At 44.9% G+C, this 23602-nt stretch overlaps 1 protein-coding gene across 2 annotated transcripts in view; it reads right to left on the bottom strand.

The window, feature by feature from the left end:
• Nucleotides 1-2973: 2973 nt before the first annotated feature.
• The window catches only part of LOC119450870 (uncharacterized), a 57128-nt gene continuing 36499 nt past the window's right edge, over nt 2974-23602 (bottom strand). Inside the window, exons 3-6 of one of the 2 annotated variants that reach the window (XM_049666294.1) lie at nt 16220-16441; nt 7793-7930; nt 4872-4944; nt 2974-4832 (exon numbers count right to left, since the gene is read on the bottom strand). In XM_049666294.1, the coding sequence (XP_049522251.1) occupies nt 4762-4832; nt 4872-4944; nt 7793-7930; nt 16220-16441 (504 nt within the window). In that variant the 3' untranslated portion in view covers nt 2974-4761. Of the gene's footprint in view, nt 4945-7792; nt 7931-16219; nt 16442-23602 lie in introns of both variants that reach the window. The other variant, XM_037714354.2, reaches the window with a different exon arrangement.

Below are 23602 nucleotides of genomic sequence, written 5' to 3'. Positions count from 1 at the left end.
CTCTATTCAGACATTGGAGCAAAAACTTTAGTCTTGCCAGTTTCGCTCTGTTTTCAATAGTTAGTAAACCGGCTTTATTTATCATCTCTGTTGGCGAATCAGCTCATGTGTATTTGTTGAATACAAACCTGATATCATAACATGTGTGTCATGTAGGTCATGAAACAGCTGCCTACGTCTTGGTGCTCTCATGGTCGTTTCGTTAACTTGCTAGGTTCCAAAATTCGCATAGTATGACAATAGTGTATGACAAACATAAATGATCGGTCATGACATGCGTGTTATGTAGGTAATAAAACAGCCGGCTAAAATGACAATGACCCAGCGAAAAAAAACTACACTCAAAAACCACTCAAATTGGGTCTGACGTAGGTACTAAGTGAAGGAAACACTAAGGGATGATACTAGAAATCATAGTCATGAGCATGACTCAGCAAAAATGACAATGACTCAGCAAAAAAAGATTAACACTCAAGAACCACTCAAAGGGGTTCTGACGTGGGTCTAAGTGAAGGCAACACTGAAGGATGATGAGAGCACTATGAGCTTCAAGAATACAAAGGCGAAGTAAATATACACTTACTTTAGCCTCGTACTGAACAACACCACCAAGATATTACGTCCTAACCATGCAATAACACCGATTCAATTTGGGGTGTTTACGTGCCAAAACCACGATATGATTATGAGGCACGCCGTAGTGAGGGACTCCGGAATAATTTAGACCACCTGGGTTTGTTTATCCTGCACCCAATGCAAGGTTCGAAGGCGTTTTTCGAATTTCGCTCCCGTCGATCTGTGGCGGCCGGCGGCCGAGATTGGATCCCGCGCTCTCCGGCTTAGCAGCGCATCCTCTACGCCTCCAGGGCGGGTAACCGCTTAGATTAGTTTACATACTAGCCTCGGATAAGCGCAAGTTTATCAAGTTGAAGCCTTACGCAAAATGTCAGGCGGACATAAAGCAATACGTGTAAATAATTGCTGCACGGTCACGGCCTCTGACGCGAAGAATCACCGGCAGTGCGAAGTGGCAGCTCTCAAAAAAAAAAGTAACCCCGTATTAGGAGACGACCGCTCGGCATGGTCGTTAGCACACCTATACACCTTCACTTCGTAGCAAGATATCGAAATCAATATATACACACTCGCTTTCACTAGGTTGCGGGCGCGTCTAATGCACTTAGTCCTTTAGATTTCTCCACTGAAAAGCAAGCGCGAGGCACCCCGACGGTGAGCCCTGTCAGCTGACCGCCTGCTGTATTATGCAAATCAGCAAATCAAAGTATTTCTTACCTGTAGTAGTAGATCAGCGTGCAGGAGACGTACTTGCACATCTACACTTTTCCAGCTTTACAGGAAACCTCAGCGTCAGTGACGTCAGCTTCAGTGAAAACAACTCGGAAACTCACCGTGGCGATATGCACGGCTCCGCTTGCACGGCGGACGCTTGTAAGGAAAGGCCCACGATAGTACATCGTATTTTCTTTCTTTTACGTCAATTAGCCACAAACTCTGCTTGGCCGCATTGATATGTGTGCCTTCAACAAAATATTGTTATTTAATATAAAAAGCCGGCAGATACCACGCCCTGTGGGAATCGATGTTATGCGAAGCAGTGTGCCATTCCATGTTAACCAAACGACCATGAGAGCACCAAGACGTAGGCGGCTCTTTCATGACCTACATGACGCGCATGTCATGACATTCTTGTCGTGAGTCCTCAGGAGTCCATTTAGCTACATCTAAGAGACCTTACGGCGATAGCCTTAGTTATGCTCATGACTGACTTCTACCAGCATTCTTTAGCGCTTCCTTCACTTAGTACCGACGTACAAACTCATTCCAGTGGTTTTTGAGTGTTAATGTTTTTTTCACTGAGTCATGCTCATGACTATGAATTCTAACGGTACCCTGCAGTGTTTCCTTCACCGAATACCCACGTACGTACCTATTTCCGTGGTTTTTGAGCGCGATTCTTTTTCGCTGGGTCATTGTCACGACCTATATGACACGCATGTCATGACATTTATGTCATGACCTATCATTATGTTCGTCATACACTCGTTATACTATACCAATTTCGGTGCCTACCAAGTTAACGAAACGACCATGAGAGCACCAAGACGTAGGCGGCTGTTTCATGACCTACATGACACACATGTCATGACATACCATTTATGTTCGTCATATACTCCTGTCATTGTATGCCAATTTTTGGTACATACGTACTAAGTTAACGAAATGACCATGATAGCAGAACGTCGTAGGCGGCTAGATAGTTAAATAGATAGATAGATAGATAGATAGATAGATAGATAGATAGATAGATAGATAGATAGATAGATAGATAGATAGATAGATAGATAGATAGATAGATAGATAGATAGATAGATAGATAGATAGATAGATAGATAGATACTGTCAAAGTAGCAAATGTTCGCCAAGAAACGCTTCGCATGTAAAATCTAGAAAATATATGATAAACGGGGTCCTGGATCCTGATGACATCGGTGCTCGATTGCGGCGCCCCTCAAGGTCGCGAAAATTGCCAATAGAAGCGTTTTTTTTTCTTCTAAGTATTACGTAATGCAATGTATTCTAAATACTCGGTATACTTGGCTTGGTATCTGCAGCTAACAGTAAGCCATGTTATGACAGCGAGTGGATGAGTGTGGTGCGTGATTTAAGCTCATGCAGGGATATTGCATCGCTCATTATGCCAACAATGTACATTTTCGAAAGGTGCGTTCACAAACTCTGCCATGGATGTCATGAAAGATGGCAAAACCTAAAATGGGCAATTTCAGACTTGGAATTATCTTCCAAGTCTGAAAATCGCCGAGCTTTATTCTTCTTCCGGTGAAGTCAGGCCAGTTCTGACGGCTGACCGTTCCGAGAGCGCGTATCAAACATCAGGCCGTCTTATTCCACGGAAAATAGCTTTCACAACATGAAGTACGCCTTACTTGCGCCAAAAGTAGAAGCAGCAGCTGATTTAATGTAACACTTTTTTATCAGACTGAAAGAACGCATTTCAAGAAATACATCGAAATGCATTTTTTGCACAGATTTTAGTTAAGTAGGCATGGTATAGCTGCTCGCGCAGACCGAACAAACTTTTGCTATCCTAAACGTTTCGTAAAGCATAAGTGAAAGACCTTTTACATCCTTCATTAATTTATCGTCGTCAAGTATTGAATCATATATCCTAGTTTATTATACAACGAAGTGTAGCTTGTAACTAGGGTATTGGAGTTTTGCAAAATAAAGCAACCTTCAGACGAGAACTTGGCAAGGAAGCAACAAGCACTACCTCTCTCCTGAAGCACGAGACTATATCAGCTACCGATACACAATCCTACCTATACACTGATACATTCCAGGATTATAGGGGAAGAAAGTAACCGTATCATATATGTTACGCTGAATTTGATGCCTCAAAATGCAGATGTAAGTGCGGGATGATTTTTAATGCAAAGCCCATTTTCGGGCTTTTCTGTCGGTGGAGTTGTCATTATACCTTCAGGATAACACGCTTGTTAAAAGCACAGCTCTCATGCCTGACAGAAAAACCCACTGCATAGTTAATAATGCTAGACTTAAACAAAATTTAGACCCGGGTAAAGCCTCTGCAGAAACAATCCGATCGCATGAGATGTACCTGAAAAAGCATCATATATTCATTATTGCATTGAGATCATAACAAGTAAGGTGTGTATACGTGTAGCGTGACTGCCTTTGGTGCTATGTATGAACTTTTTTCTCTGCTTCTGTTAAGCCTGAAAGGTATGCAAAACGGACTGCTTCATCCGCTGGTCCGTTTCAACATTAAGATCGAAAGTCACGGCGGGTGAATAAATGACGCCTGTCTTGCGTGTAGTAGTAGGTGAGGATGCGTCTAAACAGCTCTGCAAGGACACGAAATAAGAGGTCAAAAGGAAAAACATTTTAGATTAGGAAGCTTCTCTTAGTTTCAGTCCCTTTTTTGTTCTGTCCTGTTCCATTGGCACATTTTCCCAGCTCCGTCTAACCCTGTAATGCCCAACGTATCAGATATGTTACGCTGAATTTGATGCCTCAAAATGCTGATGTAAGCGCGGCATGTATAATGCAAAGCCCATTGTTTTGTTTTTGATGAGATGGACTGAAGATTTAGCTGTGATAATTTCCACAATCACCGCGTTATTACAACACTAAGTGAACTCAAGTAAAACTTTTTTGTAACTGTATTCTTCATGGTCAGAAGTGAACGTGAACAATTTTATTGATATATCTTTGATTTGGCACTAAAGGTTGAAACACGTATACTTATCCCAAACTAGATGCCTGCAGATGCACTGCTGGCAGTGATTTCGACGGTATATTTACATACGAAATCCTGAACCCACCTTTACATTTTTTGCCCAAGTTAAAGTACTAAAAGCTCATGCAAGCTTAAACGAATAGTTGCAGCTGTTTGTGCAGACATGCAGAGAACCGATTGATATTTCCTTAAGCGGAAAAACGTGCACCGAAACGAACTTGACATGCGGGTGCGAAATAGGGCATAAAAATTGCATATCCTGCACATATCCAACCTATAGAGGTTGTCTGAGCGCAGCAAACCGCACTGGTTAGTCTCGCAAGTTTGCTTTTCAGATAGGTGAACGTACGTCCTGTAAGTGAGTGTTCGAGCTCCGGCAAGCCGATAAAATGTAGCATCGTACTTCACAATGCATCGCCAGTAGCCATTAACGAATGCAAAGACCGTGCACGGATGTGCTATTCTTCTTCGACGAGGCCTTCTTCGTCGATGTCTTCGATGAGACCTTCTTCGATGTCTTCGACGAGACCTTCTTCGTCGATGTCTTCGTCAATGTCTTCGACAAGACCTTCTTCGTTGATGTCTTCCTCAGGGCTCCAGTCGGCAAGTGCGAGTGCGCGGAACATTTCGTTGGGAGGCTCCTGCGACAGAGTGGGGAAGGACATATGGCGAAAGTCAGCGACAAAAGAAGAGATCCCGGTAACGCTGAGTGCTGCCGATGGATATGACCTACGCACTCGCGAGAAGAGTAGTGCACAACTGAGTGTTGAGTGCCATTAAACTTAGGCGAAATCATCACTATGCGCATTGCGAAAAAGGGCCCGTTCTACAGCGAAAACATTAATTATGCAACGACGAGCCATCCTAACGAAGGGATGCGGAGGCATGCAATGCGTGGAGGAAATAAATCCATCCGATATAAACCTGCTTTGTCAAAGCAAATCTTAATAAACGTTGATGAAATGCACATGTAATTGAGGGTGTGCATTTTGGTAAGCTTTATCGATGGCGGCAAGGAAGCGCGCCTCTAATGGCTTGCAAAGCTTGCATGAAGACAATGTTTGCTTGAATCGGCTAAATTAACACACAAATATACTACACTAACAGCATTCAACAGAAACATCGAACGCGTCATTAACATGTAATCTGACTTTTCAGTGAAGCGGCGATTGGGACCAGTTGGTTAACATTGTTTCGGATAAGGCACAGAGCGGGCAACGGGTGGCGTGTCTCATATGACTATCAAACGGTCTTGTATATTGCTTTATATGCACAACGGCGCGCATATCCGAAATTTCAGTTGCAAACCAATTTGCGTTATTTGGCCTGCTTAACGTGTTCTGAACTGTGTAGACATTCAAACAAAGAAACCGATTTCGATAAACAGTAGGGGTGGGTGAATATTTAAAATTTCTAACACAAATTGAATTAGCGCCTTATCCATTATTTGTATTCGGTTCGAGACTTCACGACTGGAAGCTTTGGAATTATTGTTTCTGTTCTATTACTACCAGGGAATAACAACAATTGTTGTAGTCCACAGGGAGGAAAACTGCGAAACACTGACGAACTTTCGAACGATTCTGTTGCGGGAGAACTGCGCTTGCTACACAGACGCACTAGTTGTTTAATCTCAACTGACCTTATAATATATATATGCAGTTGTTAACCGCACAACGTATATCAGATAACGTCATGATGATCAGCAGCAGCCTGTTTTTATGTCCACTGCCGGACGAAGGCCTCTCCCAGTGATCCCCCAATTACCCCTGTCTTGCGCTAGCTGATTCAAACTTGCACTGCGAATTTCCTAATGCCATCACTCACCCTAATTTTCTGCCGTCATCGACTGCGCTTCCCTTCCCTTGACACCAATTCTGTTGCTCTAATGGTCCACCGGTTATCTACCCTACGCGCTACATGGCCTGCCCAACTCCATTTTGTTTCCCTTAATTTCCACCACAATATCGGCTACCCCCGTTTACTCTGTGATAATGTAAATAGGCCGTTCTTGCTAAACGTACTCCAGTCAAACTTTAATTTTCACTTTGTTTAGAGATTCCAAATATTCGATATTTGATTGATATTCCAAGGTTTTCTCAAATATTCGCATTAGATTCGATTCGAAAATTTCACTATTCCAATTCCCCTAAATTGGCTGTCTGAAATAATATTACCTAGCTGGATAAAAAATGTTGGTGTACAATATTCTTTACTCATTTCGGATACAACTTTTATGACTAAATCGGTCGCTATCTTGACGTCTTCAAGAATACACTTTGCTGAAATTTGTTTCCATTCTGCATCACGACAGTGTATTTATTTTTCAGGAATTCAGCCACTGAGTGATTAATTTAGTATAAACAGCAAACACTCTTATTTCGTCGCAAACATTCTTATTGCTCGGGCTGCAAAACCCTGCTAATAGTCAGCAGTCCCTGTTTGCTCCTCGGGCTCGGCCAAACGCTTCTTTCTTTTACTCGCACAGCGCTTGCGATAAAACCAACAAATCGTATGCTTCCTTTCCTCTGGATGCGACGAGGACCCATTTGCAGAGGCCTGCCAATAAGTTTCTTTAAATGACGGCTAGGCCTAGTTGGTTATTTTCGTGCTGCAAGTGGGAAGGTGACGGCTTTATCACAGACCTTTTGTCGTTCCTACCATTGTTATGCGATCACCTATTGTAACTTGTTTTGTAACGCCGAAAGATATCGAGAGCAAATAAATCAAAGGAAATAAATTAAAATAAATGATATAAATAAAGTAACTGCTGGGACATTGCCCGGTAGTCAGCGCAGTGTGTATTCAAGGCGTTGTCCGTCCGCTTTTTGACTGCCGTATTGTCTTCCTTTCATGGGCTCTCGCACCTTGGTACCGAATGCTCAGGCGACGCTAGTTTCAAATAGCATGATAATAGAAGCTGTCGTGCCGAAATATTTTTAGTCTGGGGAGTGTTCTACGTTTTGCAATACTTAGTCCTAGAGAGTGTTTTGTTGTGTCACATGTAAGGATAGAGTACGGCGAACATATGCGTTCACGATATGTTCCTATGACGTTCGATGATTTGCGCGAAGATACATATCTACTTACGATACGAAAAGCTCTCAAGTCAGGCAGATTTTCTTCGCGAATACTGATTGAATTTATTTAGCTTGTTCTTTTTTCTTCCTTGTTGTTTGTGCTCATTTTGCTTGTTTGTGTTGTTTGTGCTTAATTTTGTGTATGATTTGATGCCGGCGGTGCGAGCATTACACTGTGTAAACATTGTTAATAATTCACCTGACAATATTTCGATTAATATCATGGCATAGAAATAACAGTTCGTGAACACGAGAACCAAAGATAGTGCTCGCTTTTTTTTTCTCCTGTTTGTCCCATCTTCAAGTGCTGGCATTTCACCTTTATCTAACGATACACGCTTCATTTGCACCTCACTCATCAAGTCCGCTTTAGCTTGATAAGAGAAAATAGTACGGAACGGCCACTCACAGGAAGCGTAACCCAGAGATGATAATACCCGAAAACGTGGGCGTAAAAGCAAAAGTAGGCGAGATCAAGTCGGTCGGCCAGGGTCACCAAGAGAAGGAATGCGTGCTGCACTGTAGCCAGAGCTGGGTCATCGAAAGCCTGGAAAAAAAGAAAAAACTAATTGAACGCCCAAGGCTGGGCGCGTAACGATTACGTAGAGCCGGCTACAGGCTTCACTATACAGGGTGTCCATTTTTAAGTTTTAGGGAATTTTTAAATATCGCCTGCGGCAGGTGGCATACTTTTCATCGTTGAGCTGGGTTATTCGAAGAGGCGAAAGTCGGTAGCACGAGGAATCGAAACACATATTCAACTAATTACCAAAAATTGACTAATGAACTTGTTAGTTAATTATTTTACGACACATATTGCAATTTACGAATTTTTTAAATTGTAGCCGGTGAGTTTGCAAGAAACATACACTTGAAATTAATTTCAAGGATGACACCAGTTTCGAGATATTTAGCACTTTTGTGCTTCAATGTATAAAACAGCATTTTGGTAAAAAAGAAAGGAAAGAAAAAAGAAAGAAAGTGGAACAGTGCATTTCTACGGCGAATTTGATGGCGCATATTTCCAAACTGGTGTGATTCTGGAAATTCATTCGAAGCGGATGCGCCTGATAACTCGCCGGCTACAATTCGTGAATTGCAATATGTGTGGTAAAGTAATTGGCTAAGAAGTTAATTAGTTTATCTTTGTTAATTATTTGAATATGTGTTTCGATTTCTCGAGATAGTAAAGTCCGCCTCATCGAATAACTCAGGTAAATGATAAGAATTATGCTACCTGCCACAGGCAATTTCTAAAAATTCCGTAAATTTTCGAAATTAACACCCGGTATACGTATAACAAGGAAATGATGTGAGATCAGGAGAACGTTTGCGCAGAGGACAAATGTGCTAATTCAATAATGCAGTATCTGTATCACACGGGATGGCACGCGTTTATTTGATGTCCCTTTTCCCCCATTTTTACTATCATGTGTTGCAGCAAATCACCTGGATTGCAAATTACTGTGGCCACTAATTAGAAAAGAAAGTAAGGCCAAAACTCCCTAACGGGAATTATCGTAAATGTGCGGAGCTTGTGCTCGTTGGCATACAAAAGACTAGCATACTGACGTTTGTTGCACCGAGCGGCTTGGCCGGAATGCTAGCTCTCCTCGGCCGCGCCGCTATTCTCTCCGCACAAACTACTTCTACACAAAGTACGCGTTGACGCGTCTATCACGTGACACCGCTTAAGCATGCGTACCGCTGCCACTTGCTGCTCTCGAGACTGTGGCGCCGGCGCGACCTTGAGGATAAGAGGGCACAGACCTCCGCAGCTGACCCTGCGGCCTCGAAGTCCCGCTAAATGTACTTCGGCGCACTAGGAACACTTTAGCATGCATTTGCGCCTTTATCTGGCTCATATAGGCCATACACTTGTAGTTGAACTATAGCACGTTTTGTGCTGTAATGAATTCGTTATAGAAAATCAACTAGAGCACATCGTGCCAAAACCACGATGTGAATATAAGGCACACCGTAGTGGGGGACTCCCGATTAATTTTGACCAGCTGGGGTTCTTATTCTTTAACGTGCGCCCAATGCGCAGTACACGAGCTTTTTTTAGCATTTTGCCCCCATCGAAATGCGGCCTTCGCGGCCGGGATTTGATCCCGCGACATCGTGCTTAGTAGCGCAACACCAAAGCCACTAGGCAACCACGGCGGGTGGCGTGAAACTTGCCTATTGCATTCTTCATGAGGTGTATTCCCGTAGGGCGTCATCTTCAATCGTGCTTATACTGCAATTTTGGTGGAATGATCGGAGCCCCTTTAGTCCAGGGCCCCACTGGCCTCGGCCGCCCGCTTGACCTGTGCTATGAAGGACTGTTGTCTCATCAGGTCTGAGCTGGTTAGCTGTGCCTCCCATTGCTCCATTGTGTGGCGTGTTTTATCAAACGGGTGTGATTCACAATCCCATGTAATGTGTTGTAGTGTTGGTATGCCGCCGCGCCACGGACAGTCGACCCAAAATGCTTTTGATCAATAAACGTTTTTTTTCTTCTTCTTCTTCTTACACTGCAATAGCAATTAGGACACTCCGAGCGCATTTCTGCCGTTGTCGTCGTCGCCGTGATGTTCCGTATAAAGTCCAAGGGCGATAACACCGTCGCCGCGCGCTCCATGCTGTATGTGCGAGTGAAAGCGCGCGAGGGGAGCCGACGATTGCGGCTCAGTCTGGCGCGCGCAAGACAGGGAAGCTGACAGAAGATGCGCCGTCTTCCGTCGCGCGAAAGGCCGTGGGGGGATGGATAGAGAGAGAGAGAGAGAGAGAGAGATGGGGGGGGGGTGGCGGCGTTGTTCTCCGACAGCAACTGCATATTTCGCAACCTCAAGGCTGTTTCACATGGTCCGATTTTGCAGTGCGATTTTCGCAGCTGCGATTTCCGCAGGTGCGAAATTCCCAACGGCCGTTTCATATGGTGCGATGTCAACAATGCGTTGCTTGCTGCGAGATTTTGTCGCACACGGCGCATAAATTCGTTTAATGTAATGATCTGTATCAAGAAGCTTAAGTTAATATGCTGCAGTACGTAGCGCAGCCGCTAACATTAAAATACCTTGTTAGGAGTACGTTTGTTTGTTTAATAACAAAATCGAATGCTAAAATTTTGTGTTCATAGTGACAAGTGTAAAGTAAGAAGCTATCGAAACTATCCGCTGATAGCATACGTGTGCTTCTACCTGCTTGAGCACATTATCTTAAAAGTGAGGCTGAAAAACCCAGATAACCAAAAACTATGCAACTGGAGCAGGCAATATGGTTCCTTTCCTGGAAATGAAAGCCAGCATCCCAGTCTGTTAAGCTAGTAATGTACTTAACCTATATTAGACCAATGTTAGAGCATGCTAACTGGAGCCATTTCAAACTAGCTTACGTGACCAAAAAAAGGAAGTGCAAGGAAAGCGTCAAGGTACAGTCTAATCTGGTATTCCCGAACCGACTGTATTAGCAAAACTTTATGCCTCCCTGAATTGCCTGCGTTAACTCAATGCTGAAAACAGGGTAAGCTGATTCCCTTTCTTGCTGTTTAAAAGCTGCTAGAATCTCAATAACAGACTACTTATGTTCTGAGGGAAAGCGAGGGGCACTGACAATATCTATAAGCTCTTGTATGAGCTTTCACCTTGAACGAGAATGGAATAAAAATATTTACTTTTGCAAGCCTGCGAATCCAAACATTCTCAAAATTTTGAGGAGCCACATTAAATTTTTGAGATATAGACAATAAAAAAATCACAGCATATCCACGAAGTGGATGATGATGAGTGGGCGAAGCACCGGGGGATCATTCGGGTAAACCACAGCTACGGACGAGAGATAAAGAGAGCGCGCGTCGGGAACGAGAAAGAGAGCGCGTGTCGGGACCGAACGCCCTTGTGCACCGCAGCGCACCTAGCTACGGACGAGAAAGAAAGAGAGCGCGCGTCGGGAACGAGAGAAAGAGAACCGGCGTCGGAAACGAACGCCCTTGTGCACCGCAGCGCACCTAGCTACGGACGAGAGAGAAAAACGCCGGAAGCGTTCTCCGGAAGACGGAAACTGGCTTCCGGAGCCGGAAGCGGAACCGGAAGTCGGCTTCCGGTTATACTAATACATATATATGCATATATGCGTATACATACATACATAGCGGTCTCCATGCCAACCAGAGCTACGGACTTACGCCATCTAGTGAACACTTCATAAAACTACAGGTGGCTACCACTTACGCCATCTATTGAACAATTTATAAACTAGAGGTGGCTACATACTATTACTACTACTACTATTACTACTACTGCTACTACTACTACTACAGAGGAGGGAACGACCCACACCCTAAGGAGCTTCGCCCCTAAAAGTGTACCCAACTACAAGTACACACTAAACACACTTGAGTGGTTGAGTGGCCAGCTGCGAATGCAAAAGTGTCCATAGCTGCCACCTCAAGGTAACTGGAAGGTTGCACGTGTGTTTCTCCTATAGCCCATGTACCTCGCAAGGGGAATGGTTATACGTAGTCCCATTGCAGCATTGCCCCCCCCCCCCCTGTGCCTATTCTTTTTTTTTTCAATAGGTGGTGGCTAGCTGATTCCGTCTGTTTATGTATTTATCATTTGTGTGCATCTCATGTGCATGTGTTTGTATCATGTTCTGATTGTTATATGTGCAGTGATGCAAGCATCTTTTTTAATCTATTGCACCACAGTCATGTATTCACGTTTGTGTTGAAATGTACAAAATGTGGCCACCCAGAAATGGCCAGGACAGCCAGCAGGATTGGCAAAAATATAATGCAGATCCAATGCACTTGCTTGAATCGACATGTGGCGAAGCTTTCACGCAACGGTCAATTAAACTCTAGAAAACGAACTGCAGTGTGCACAGTTGTCCTTATTTCACCCGATGCAACACGTACTCATAGGCAATGTTTGCTTATTCACCGCACAGGTCTATAATGTATGGATAGCACGGTGAACTCACTCATATGTCGGCTCACTAAGACTTCGAACTAACCACGAGTCTGACTGAGTTCGTTTGAGCCTGACTGAGTAGAATTTTGGTGAATACGAGTAATAGCAAGCTCCGTTGAGTAAACGTTTAGTGAATATTGTCATGTGGTAGTAAGGGCAAGCTCATCTGAGTATAATTTTAGTGAATATGAGTCAAAGCAAGCTCGGCAAGTAGATTTTTGGTGAATATGATTCAGTGCAAGCTCACCTGAGTAGAATTTTGATGAATATAAGTCAGAGCAAGCTTGTTTACGTAGATATTTGGTGAATATGACTCGGTGCAAGCTTACATGAGTAGAATGTTTGTGAATATTAGATCAAGCTTGGCCGAGTATAATTTTGGTGAATATGAGTCAGAGCAAGCTCGGATAAGTAGAATTTTGGTGAATATTACTCTGAGCAAGCTCGACTGAGTAATGATGGGTTATCGTTATGCGAGTTTATGCAGTAATACATGTAAGTGCAGACTCATTAGCAACATTGCCTCCATCTTGTTGCGCAATACCTACGCCTCGTGATGAGTCTGCACACTTTATGAGCTGTGGACATGCAAGACCCACCCACACTTGAAAAGATGCTATCATTCACACGAAGGAATGCAACCGGCTGACTTCACTGCGCAATTTTTATCTGCTTTTGTTTAATAAGTTATCTACTGCTTATAAAAACAAGGTGTTTGCCTGCTTTTTGCATTATTGCATGTATTTTACAGGAAGTAGAGACAGAGACGCAAGAAAAGGCAAGGATGTTTATGGCGAAGTAGTTTCTTAGAGTATTGCGATATGTTACAACCAGCATAAACAAAAGTAATTCGATGCACTGAAGTAAGCCAAATGTGCAATTACCTTTTAATGTGAGCGTTAATACAGATGCAGTAAGGATACAAAGTCTGCAACACACTGAAGGTTTGTTTATTGTTTTTTTCAGCAGAAAAATGATACATCAGAAACATGAGAAAAAAAACTGTTTAAATATTGCTTCAAAAACAAATTGGCAATACTGTTCATTCCCAGTCAAAGCGTTAAATAGGCTATTGTAGAACATTCATTACGATATATAGTTTGCACCTTCGCTTTGCAAGCTTGATAAGCAGTCGCGTCTAGCAGCGGAAGTAACAGAACCTTGAAATGAGAATTAACTGGGGAAAATGCGCATGAAAGCCAAAACCAACCGACTGCAACTAAACGGTCGCGCGTATAGCATGACCTATTGACCGTAACATTTGTCCGTAGTTGCATATTCTTTAAATTGTTGCGTCCGTAAAAGCATACCCCGATAAAACTGTAGCGTTTTCGTATATCGCGAGTTGTCTCCAGAACCAGAAAATTGGGACAACATCCGAAGGCCATGCATGCATGCTTCCCGTGAGGGACACCTCGTAGTATTTACCAACTCGCAGCCCATGTGAATAACGGAAAATAACGCAAAAGTACGTACTATCAGCGTATTTACCAACTCGCAGCGCGTGTGAATAACGGAAAATCACGCAAAAGTACGTACTATCAGCACCCGAAGCCAACCTAAAAAACAGCGTCGCCAGATTAGCAACGTAGCGTGTCAACAAACCCATAGAAATCACAGAACCGAATCTGACCTACGATTTTTATCTGCACTGTTCGCGTGTCGGTGCTGATGTTGCGTACCGATTGCGCAATCCAAGGCTCCACTCAATTAGTTGCACTGTTCGAGGCTTGTCGAGCCAATATTTATAGACAAAAAAGTATCTATAAACGTTGCGCTTAGCGACCGCCGCCATTTTCCAAAACATACCGCGAAATAGCTCTCGGCGCAATTTCGACGGAAAATCGCAGCGATTGCTGCGACGTTGCGACGCTGCGACCAACCGGTTGGTCGCAGCCGAAAATCACAGAATCGGCGCTGCGACTGCGATTTTCGTCGCATGCGACGGAAATCGCACTTCCAGTGCGAAAATCGCACGGCAAGATCGCACCATGTGAAACGGCCTTCACGCATGCGGAACCGACGATCGCGGCTCAATCTCGCGCGCGCAGTGGGGAAAGCGCCGAGGCAGCGCGGGAGGGAGGGGGGGGGGGGGGGCGTTCTACTCCGGCACGAACTGCGTACTTTTCACGACTGTGCGCGGTCGCGCGCGTCTTATCTTGAAAGCGATCTGCCGGCGGGTCGTACCTTTGTGCGTGCGGTGTTCTCGCCGCTCAGTTAGTGTTGAAGCGATAAACAGCACGAAGGTCGCTTTGCTCGCTGTTGCTGCCGCGCTTTCTGCCGCCAGCGTTTTGACAGCGAGTGTCCGCGGTCTTCGAGTGTGATGTGTTCATGGTTGCCTGTGCGCACTGACACCATGCTTTTCAATTTAGTTAGTAAGCGAATATTTCCAAGTTTATACGGCCGATAAAACTACTATCCTTACTTCGTATAGCTGTCTACTAATTTGCTATCGCAATCGATGCTTCGCCTATCGGGCGAAACAGCGGCTTTTCTTTTTGCGTGCTTTCAGTTTTTCAACTCGGCAGCTGATGCAGCGCTGCTAAGCAGTATTAACTACCTGCGCATAGCGCTTTTTCGAAAAGTATGTGGTGGATGGTTCTGAAATGCCGCGTATCTCCGATGTCAACTTCACTTAATGTTTTACAGCGAAGCTGTTCATTGGTAACGTTGCACTCGTTTTCGTGCGCCTAAACGCTGGTGTGTGGGGGCGTGATCGATAACAATCAGCAGCACTAGTGTCTATGTGAGCTGCAAGCAGGTCGCTTTAGCCACCATGGAAATGATGGGTGGTACAGGGATTTGCCTAAACTTCGTCCTCCTGGCTTCAAAAGGCTTTGTGACTGTACACCCATCGTTTTCAACAAAGCAGCGTAATAAATAATGAAATAAACATCATTAAAATTGTCAGACATACGGCAGGATTTGAACACAGGACCTCCAGCGCAGAAGCTAATATTGAAACCATTACTCCACGGATGCATGCATCGACAAGCGGCATAAGCGCCCCTATGAACTTCTCGCGGGCAGGCCAGCACGTTGCGACTGTAGGCGCGTTTCGATTTGGCCACCTCGACAGGCATGAACCACTGCAATTAGCCGAGATTGCGCGCATACGCAGAGTCTTATGCACTCAGAAAAGTATACATGGTGCGGCAATTTAGGACAACGAAGGCAGATAAAGCGTGATAAACAAAGCCACAAGAACGCCTGAAGCCGTAAGCACGAAGATCAGACAAGTCCGTGTACTTCCCATCATTCCCACGTTGGCTCAGCGACCGAAGCGCCAGTGTTCCCTCTAGTGATTACTGTAGGGAATTTTATGCACTGAAACCGCCGTGTGACCAGGATGTCGGTGATAAATCATCACTAGAGAGAGCCAGCAAACAGACTCATATAACACCTATAGTACTTCCGACGAAGGGTGAGGTATGACGCTTACAAGCTTTGCTGTGCTTGATGTATCCGTCTCTCAGATTGGCCTATATCCGTGACGGATTTTTATGGAAGGTAATAAAATTGCAATATACTGTATTTCCTAAGGCAAATATGAAACAATAGCTTCAGGTTGGTGCCACAGTTCGTGGTGCCCACACTTTTTCTGGCAGCTCTTGCATGTATAATCTTCTTTTGCATAAAGAAGGAACTAAAACTGTTGGCGTGAGTGATCCAGTAGCCTTAAGAACACTATGACGCAGGCGAAGAATAGGAAACACAATCAAAGTACACCTGCCAAGCTCTACTATTTTTTGATGGAACCTGTTCCCACCACATTCCTAGTCACCACTTCATACGCAAAAGTGTTGGCAATGTTTGTGTACACACATTCTGCAATAAAGAGAGGATGAAAGGTCCCGAATCTTCGAAATTTGACGTACCTCACCAAGTGCCTCGTGGGAAAGCGTGTAGTGCAGATCGTTCAGTGCGAGACCCCACATGAAAAGGCGTCTCTCCAGCAGGCGTCTGGTTCTGTACCAAAACACGAACTTGGCGAGAGTCCGCAGTTTGCGCAGGACCGTACAAATACGGCTGCACACTGCGACTTCAGCAATAACGTTGTTGAAGAAGGGGTTGTGGCGTCGATCGTAAGGGTAGATAAGCTGCGAGAAAAGATGCAGAGTAACAGTCAAAGTGACGTACTAATATTACAGTAAATACTCCACTTTTATGCAATTAATCTTTGATAAGCGTACGGACAAAATTTTACAAACGGAACACCAAGTAGGTAGCGCGTGTTGCCGCCTTCATGTCCTTTTCGAAATTTTAGGAGTGTACGCTATCGTGATCAGAACAAACTATTCCAGATGAATGCGTTGGTGAATAAAGTAAAAATCTGCTTTTTAAGCAGATTTTTACTTAAGCAGATCGAATGAGGCTCTATTTGCAGGCCTTTTCAGTGCTTTATCTGATCCTAAATCCTTATAGATACCCTAAAAACAATAAGTGGACCTTTATTAGAAAAATACCGTTCTAGAAAACTAAAAAAAGATGAAGAAAAACCCTTTACCGTAATAGGAGGCTTGGCACGCTAGAAAAAAAATGAGGGCAGCTTGCACTAGTGCAAAGCTGAAGAAACAGCGTACCTGGGGGTCGACCAAGGTTTACGAAGTTTTGCTAAGTTTTTGCTCTGTAATGATATTTTATACCAAGATTTTTGGAAACCATCTCACCGAGATCGCTTTCGGCGGGAAACGCTTCGCGCAATACTTCCACGGCGACATTGCGCTTCTCAGTCTTGAACCGAGTTCACAGTAGACAGGTTAACGTCAAACCACAGCCGATCGCAGACGCGGCAGCGGTGACCAAACTCGACGTTGAAGAACTCTCGTTGAAATCGTCCGTTCGCGCCACCCATGGACTTGTAGGTTTGACGCTGGAAGTTACGCATGGCACGGTAACCAGGATCACTTTGTCGGCGCTTACGGTCACCCAGACAATAGCGTTCCCTGCAAAGGGCCAGGTACTCGGGATCTTCCACTCTTCGCTGTAGCTTTGGCGAAGGTTCCCCAGCAAGGTATTTCGGGTTTGATCGCAGCCGTTGCATTCCCATCGTGGCTTTCCATCGAGCATCTTCTTCCTCGGGGGCTGCGTACTTCTTCGGCCGACCCACGTTTTTAGGCTGAGCAAACGATGTGCTCCCAGAGACACCAGGCAATGTGCCGCCGCCGCGGCGTTACGCAGCTTTATGCGAACGCTGCGAACGAAGCGGCGCGCAGTGAGGTCATGGCTTTTTAGATGCGAGAGTATCTTATGCTCGGGGCAGTGTCCGTTCGGCGGCGTCCGCACCCATACTGCGCATGCGCAACTCTTCCTCATTCTCCTCCCCTACGCAGGTGTGCGCTCTCCTCTCCCCCTCTCCGCCACAGATACGGCGCAGCAAATCATTGCACATCACTCTCTCCCTAAGGGTACGCCGGTAGGCGGCGCAAGTGTTGCGGCGCAATATAAAGCGCGCGTTCGCTGTGCTTCCGTCATTCTCTCTCTGTGAAACGATGTGCGAAACGCCATGAACAACGTCAACGTCGGCGCTAGTTGCAGCGGCAGCGCCACCGCCGCGGAGCAGAGGAAGGCTCGGGAAGCCGAACGTCAGCGTCGGCAAGCGGACCCCGAACTTAGGGATCGTCTTCAAGATACCGCGCGCACCGACGCTAGGAATCACGTACGATCTCTAAATAAAGACGCAACAGCCCCGTACAAACGTTTCCTCCCTTCTCAATACATTCTCTCACTCTAACTTTCATTGGGTTGTGTTGCCAAGTGAAACGAAACGGAAACTCGTTGCGCTACCTCCGCGATGCTTTCGCATCCCACCATGGTTGCCCGTAGGGTGAGATGATGTGATTTTTTTGTTCTCTGCCTACATGGCTATGGAAACTTAGCGATGTACGGGAAACGGCGGTGCAGCGTGGCGCGGCCGGGCGCAGACATGCCAGGTGGTTGCTAGGCGACGCATAGTGACGTCAGAGCTAAGCGCTGCGCGAGCCAGGCGGAGCTGAGCCAAGTGGTTGATAGGCAACGCAGTGACGTCAAAGCTCGGCAGAGTTTTTGCGAACGATTTGTTGCCGAACCTCGAGCTTAAACAGCTACGCTGTTAAAACAAAAGACGGGTAGTGAAGCCTCCTTGAATTTGCTGCACCAGCATGGTGTGAAATCATGGATTGTGTGGGCGTCTGCTTAGGCCTATTTGATTCTTATTTTTTCTGTAATGATTAACAGCACTGTATTATTCATAAAGGGCCTAAAACTGCATTTGGCTGGCACCCAAATTTTGCTGAGTCACTACGGCTCAAACAACACAAAGAAAGAAGAATTCCGAAATCCATGACTTCACGCTGACGCTGCAGCGCTGAGGTTCTGTCGCGAAATTCAAGGAACGGAAGTTTGGACTTCACTTTCTGTTCTAAAAATGAACCTGTTACCAGGAAATTGATGAAAATAGTGCTTTCAATTAATATTTTATCAGTTTAAGCTTATTGGGCGTTTTAATTTAGAATCATTCCACATCCTTCCCGGAGCAAGGACACTGGTTGTAGTTTACGTACGAAGCCTCCGGGAACAACGAACTACAATTTATATACCTCCAGCTGCAGTTCGCCACACCCACGCTTTTGATGGGACTACCAGCCCAGATTAATCAAAAGAATGTAAAATTGCCACTTGCCGCAGAACAGCCTGCTTAAAGAGTTTATAACTGAGTTTAGCTTACAGCAGCACTGGCAATGTCATGTGTCCAGCGCAGAGAAATGGGCGTGGCTGAACAGGTGTGAAGGATAGACGAAGCGGAGCATCGGATGAAGATTTTAGCTGTCAACTTTAGCGGTCAACATAGCGGTCAGTGGGCTTGGCGCAACGGAAAACAGCGGGACGTTCATCATGCGCTCTGCTTACTTGTTTCAGGCATTGCTGCTCGCGGGCACCGGCGTTAGCTCGCTAACATGTGTGGACGGCGCGTAGAAACTAATCTACGCGGAAACGACAGTCAAATGAATGAATTGAGCCTCCTGGGGTGTAACGTGTCAGAACGACGATTTGATTATGAGGCACGCCGTAGTGGGGGTCTCCGGATTAATTTTGACCACCAGTAGACCCTTGACGTGCCCTCAATGACCGGGCAAGGGCGTTTTTGCATTTCCCCCGAATGCGGCCGCCGCGGCCGGGATTCGATCCCGGGACCTCGTGTTTAGTAGCGCAATACCATAGCCGCTACGTCACTGCGGCGGGTTGACTGATTCACAGAGTTCATATCTTCGTGCTATGAACTCTGTGACCACGAATGTTGCTGCGCAAGCGGTTCCTGCCTTGCTGCTCTCCGTCGCGGGTGTGAACCCGCAAACATGTTTGGACGGCGCGGACGAGCTAATCGACACGGCAACGACGCACAAGTTGCACCTTGGGGCTATGAACCCTGTGAACATGAACTTTGCTGCACATGCGGTTCCCAAGAGTGGCATCACGTGATCGGAGCGGAACGCTACAGGAAGAACGCCCTGCGGCATTTCTTCCGTAGGTTTGGTGCAACGGAAAACAGCGGGATGTTCATATCATGCGCTCTGCGTACTTGTTTCAGGTTAGTCGCCCCTGTACCTGTCGAGATGACGACAGATGTCTATTTATTGACACGCATACTGATCTCTATTGCATGTGGCTACATTCGTGTCTGAACTTAATTACTGTGCGGGGATGTTGAAGTAAATCCTGGTCCGAGCACTGCTGAAAAATTAGAAAAGCTTCTAGCAGGTCAAGAGGCTATCCGTAGTGACTTGAACGAAGTGAAATTGAAGCTTACTGAAACTGAGAAAATTCGACAAATTCAGCGCGCGTTCAGATAAAGTTGAAAATAATTTGAAGGAAGTAAGCGAAATATCAAGCGTTATTGATTGTCTGAATGATCGTATCATGAAACTTCAAGACACGGTCAAGCAGCAACAAAGTAACCGTTGTAATATCACTTGGCTGTCTTTGGGGCCGAATGAGTCTGACGAGGCGCTTCGGCACATAGTGATTAAGGATTTTTTTTTTGTGAGACGCGTGGTAGCTGGAGTTGCGAATCGGTAGCTAGACTTCACAGATTTGGAAAATCCTCGCCAAACCGCACGGTTACTTTTTATTTTCAAGACTACCTTGAAAAACAGAAGATGCGGGGCAGATATTCAAAGTTAAAAGGGACGAACTTTTTTATCCAAGATGTTTACTCGTCAGAAAGCCTAAGAAAAAGAAAACAGCTGTGGCAAACCTACAAGCCAAATGTATGCGTGTCTTACCGTAGCAAAAGAGATGTACTTCCGTTTCGTCTGTTCATTGTTGTTGTTGGCTCACAACATGGCTCCTTTCCACGATGTGCAGTCGCGCGCGCTGAGAGCGAAACTCATTTTGTATCGTGTTCCCGCGCACGATCATGCTCTGTGACCCGCTTGCGTCTGCGTCAGTGCTTGTGTAACACTGACTTATACATAGTGATAAAGTAATTTAGTTAGTTATTTGGGGTTTAGTGGCGCAAAAGCGACTAAGGCTATGCTGCGCCAAACACAAGGTGTTATGAATAAAAATTTAAGAACAGCAAAGGCTGTGTTGGTCTATAGCCTGTTTAAATAGCCGGTATCGTCTAGAAATTTAAAAAGGTCTGGTAATGGCACTAGTGCATCATCTCCTAAAACTAAGGCAGGGTGAAACGGTATGTGTAACTTGTATAGGTTCTGCAAAAGGTTTCGTCTCTGTGTTTCGATATGTTTGCATGTCAGCAAAATGTGCATCACTGTGAGCGGTTCTTGGCAGTTCTCGCCTATTGGTGGGTCTTCTTTTGTGAGTAAAAAATTGTGTGTGAGGTGTGTGTGCCCAATCCGTAGTCGACATAAAACTACTTCAAAGAACCGTTCCTGATGACTACATGACTGCCATTCGCCAAGTACGGGTTTTGTGAGATGTAACTTGTTGTTTGTACAATGGTCCCATTCCTGTTGCCATTTTGACCTCAAGGCCTTCCGAATCGCACGGATACAATCTTTATATGGGAGTGTTGTGTTTGTTATGTCTTTGTGTGCTGCCATTGACGCGCATCTATCAGCTTCTTCATTACCCGGTATTCCAACATGGCTTGGTACCCAGCAAAACCTGATTGATCTGCCATACTTGTTTGATGTTACCAGATTTAAAATATCCCCTAATAGGGGTTCACATTCAGATTTCACATGTAGAGCCTTCAGTGTGCTTAAGGAATTAGTGTATATGACTGTGTTTTCGTGTTTGTCAGCGATGATCTTTTTAACCACAGTCCATATTGCGTAGACCTCGGCCGTGTAAGCAGAGGCGTGCTGTGGTAGTCTAATGCTTGTTTCCGAATTTTTTGTCACGACCCCCACTCCAACGTGTTTTGTTTTAGAGCCATCCTTGTAAAATTCCATGTAATTTTTATATTTCTGCTGAAGAGCGCGGAATTCTTGTATGATGTGTTCGTGCGGGGTGTCATTTTTCTTTAGAGGGGTTAATGCCCAGTCACACAACTGTATGAGTTCGCACCACGGGGGTAATCGCTGTGGCCTTTTAGCAACCTGAAGGACCTCAAGAGGAATGTCATAATTGCGACAGTATTCCTCATATCGCAGCAGAAGTGGTCTAATCATGTTCGGTTTATTTGTGTAGTGTAAGCGTGAGTTGCACTGTGTGACGATGTTGTAGCATATATGTTCTGGTGATGACTGGATTCTGAGTATATAGGAAAACGTTAGTAGCGCCCTGCGCTGCTGTAAAGGAGGCTCATTGCATTCACTGTATAGACTCTGGACAGGTGATGTTCTGTAAGCACCACTTGTCAGTCGCAGTCCAAGGTTATGAATTGGATCAAGTCGTCGGATGTAAGATGGTCTGGCTGAACCATATATGATGCTACCATAGTCTAATATGCTGCGTACTAAAGAGCGGTATATGTGTAGCAGGCATTTACGGTCAGAGCCCCAGCGCTTCCGGGACAAGACTTTGAGGATGTTAAGTGGATTATTCCCTTTAATTTTAAGACAATTTATGTGCGCCAGAAAGTTCAACTTTTTATCAAACAGAATACCCAGAAACTTGTGTTCTTGTTTTACCGGTAGGATGGCTTCCTGTAACTTAAGGGTGGGATCTGGTTGTAGGCCTCTTTTTTGTGAAAAGACAACACTAATAGTTTTTTCAGTTGAGAAACGAAAACCGTTTTCAGATGCCCACTGTGTGAGCTTGTTTAATGTGATTTGAGTTTGCCGTTCGCAGGTTGCCATGTTCGATGCACGACACGCAATTTGTAGATCATCCACATATGCATTACAGAGGGTGGGATTACATTATTTACGGAGTTCATTTTTACGACAAACAGTGTTGTGCTTAATACACATCCCTGTGGCACACCATTTCCCTGAATGAATATGCGTGACAGCACCGTTCCTAAACGCACTTGAAAGGTTCGGTCGGACATGAAATCAGCTAGACATTTAAGCATTCTACCGCGGATCCCTAATTCCGCCAAGTCCCTCAAAATACCAAACCTCCATGTTGTGTCGTATGCTTTTTCTAAGTCGAAGAAGACTGTGAGACAGTACTGTTTGTGTAGAAAAGCAGTACGTATCTCGTGTTCTAACCGAACTAGGTGGTCTGTTGTAGAGCAACCTTTCTTGTACCCACTCTGATGGTTGTCCAGCAGGTTCTCGGTTTCAAGGACGTATGTCAATCTTATGTTTATAATTGTTTCATATGACTTTGAAAGACAGCTTGTGAGTGCTATAAGTCTGTAGCTGGTTGCTGTTGTGGGATGTTTTCCAGCTTTCAAGAAAGGGATTATAATAGCTTTCTTCCACTGATTTGGCATTTTTCCCGTTTCTCAGATTACATTGAAGAAACGAAGCAAGGTCTCCACTGCTTTAGGGGATAGGTGTGCGAGCATTGCATAATGCACTCTGTCCGGACCGGGTGCTGTCTTTTTGCCAGTAGTGAGTACTCTGTTGATTTCTTGGAGTGTTAAGGGGGCGTTATACGATCTCTCGGAACTTCCTGTTGTCGGAAGCTTTTGTTTTTCTGCTGATTGCTTATATCTTTGAAATTTAGGAGAGTAGTTTACTGAGCTTGATATGTCATGGAAATGCTGCCCTAATATATTTGCTTGTTCTTATAAGTTTGTTTGCTTGCCTGGAGGTGAGAGTAAGGGGATCGTGTAAGGAGTGTAGTTCCCTCTAAACTTACGAAGTTGATCCCACATTCTTTTGGATGTTATCGAGCTATTTATGGATGATACATAATTT

The sequence above is a fragment of the Dermacentor silvarum genome, chromosome 4, assembly GCF_013339745.2.
Source record: "Dermacentor silvarum isolate Dsil-2018 chromosome 4, BIME_Dsil_1.4, whole genome shotgun sequence".
NCBI lineage: Eukaryota > Metazoa > Arthropoda > Arachnida > Ixodida > Ixodidae > Dermacentor > Dermacentor silvarum.
The sequence above is the reverse complement of the archived record's forward strand: the minus strand, read 5'-3'. Positions and strand labels throughout refer to the sequence as shown.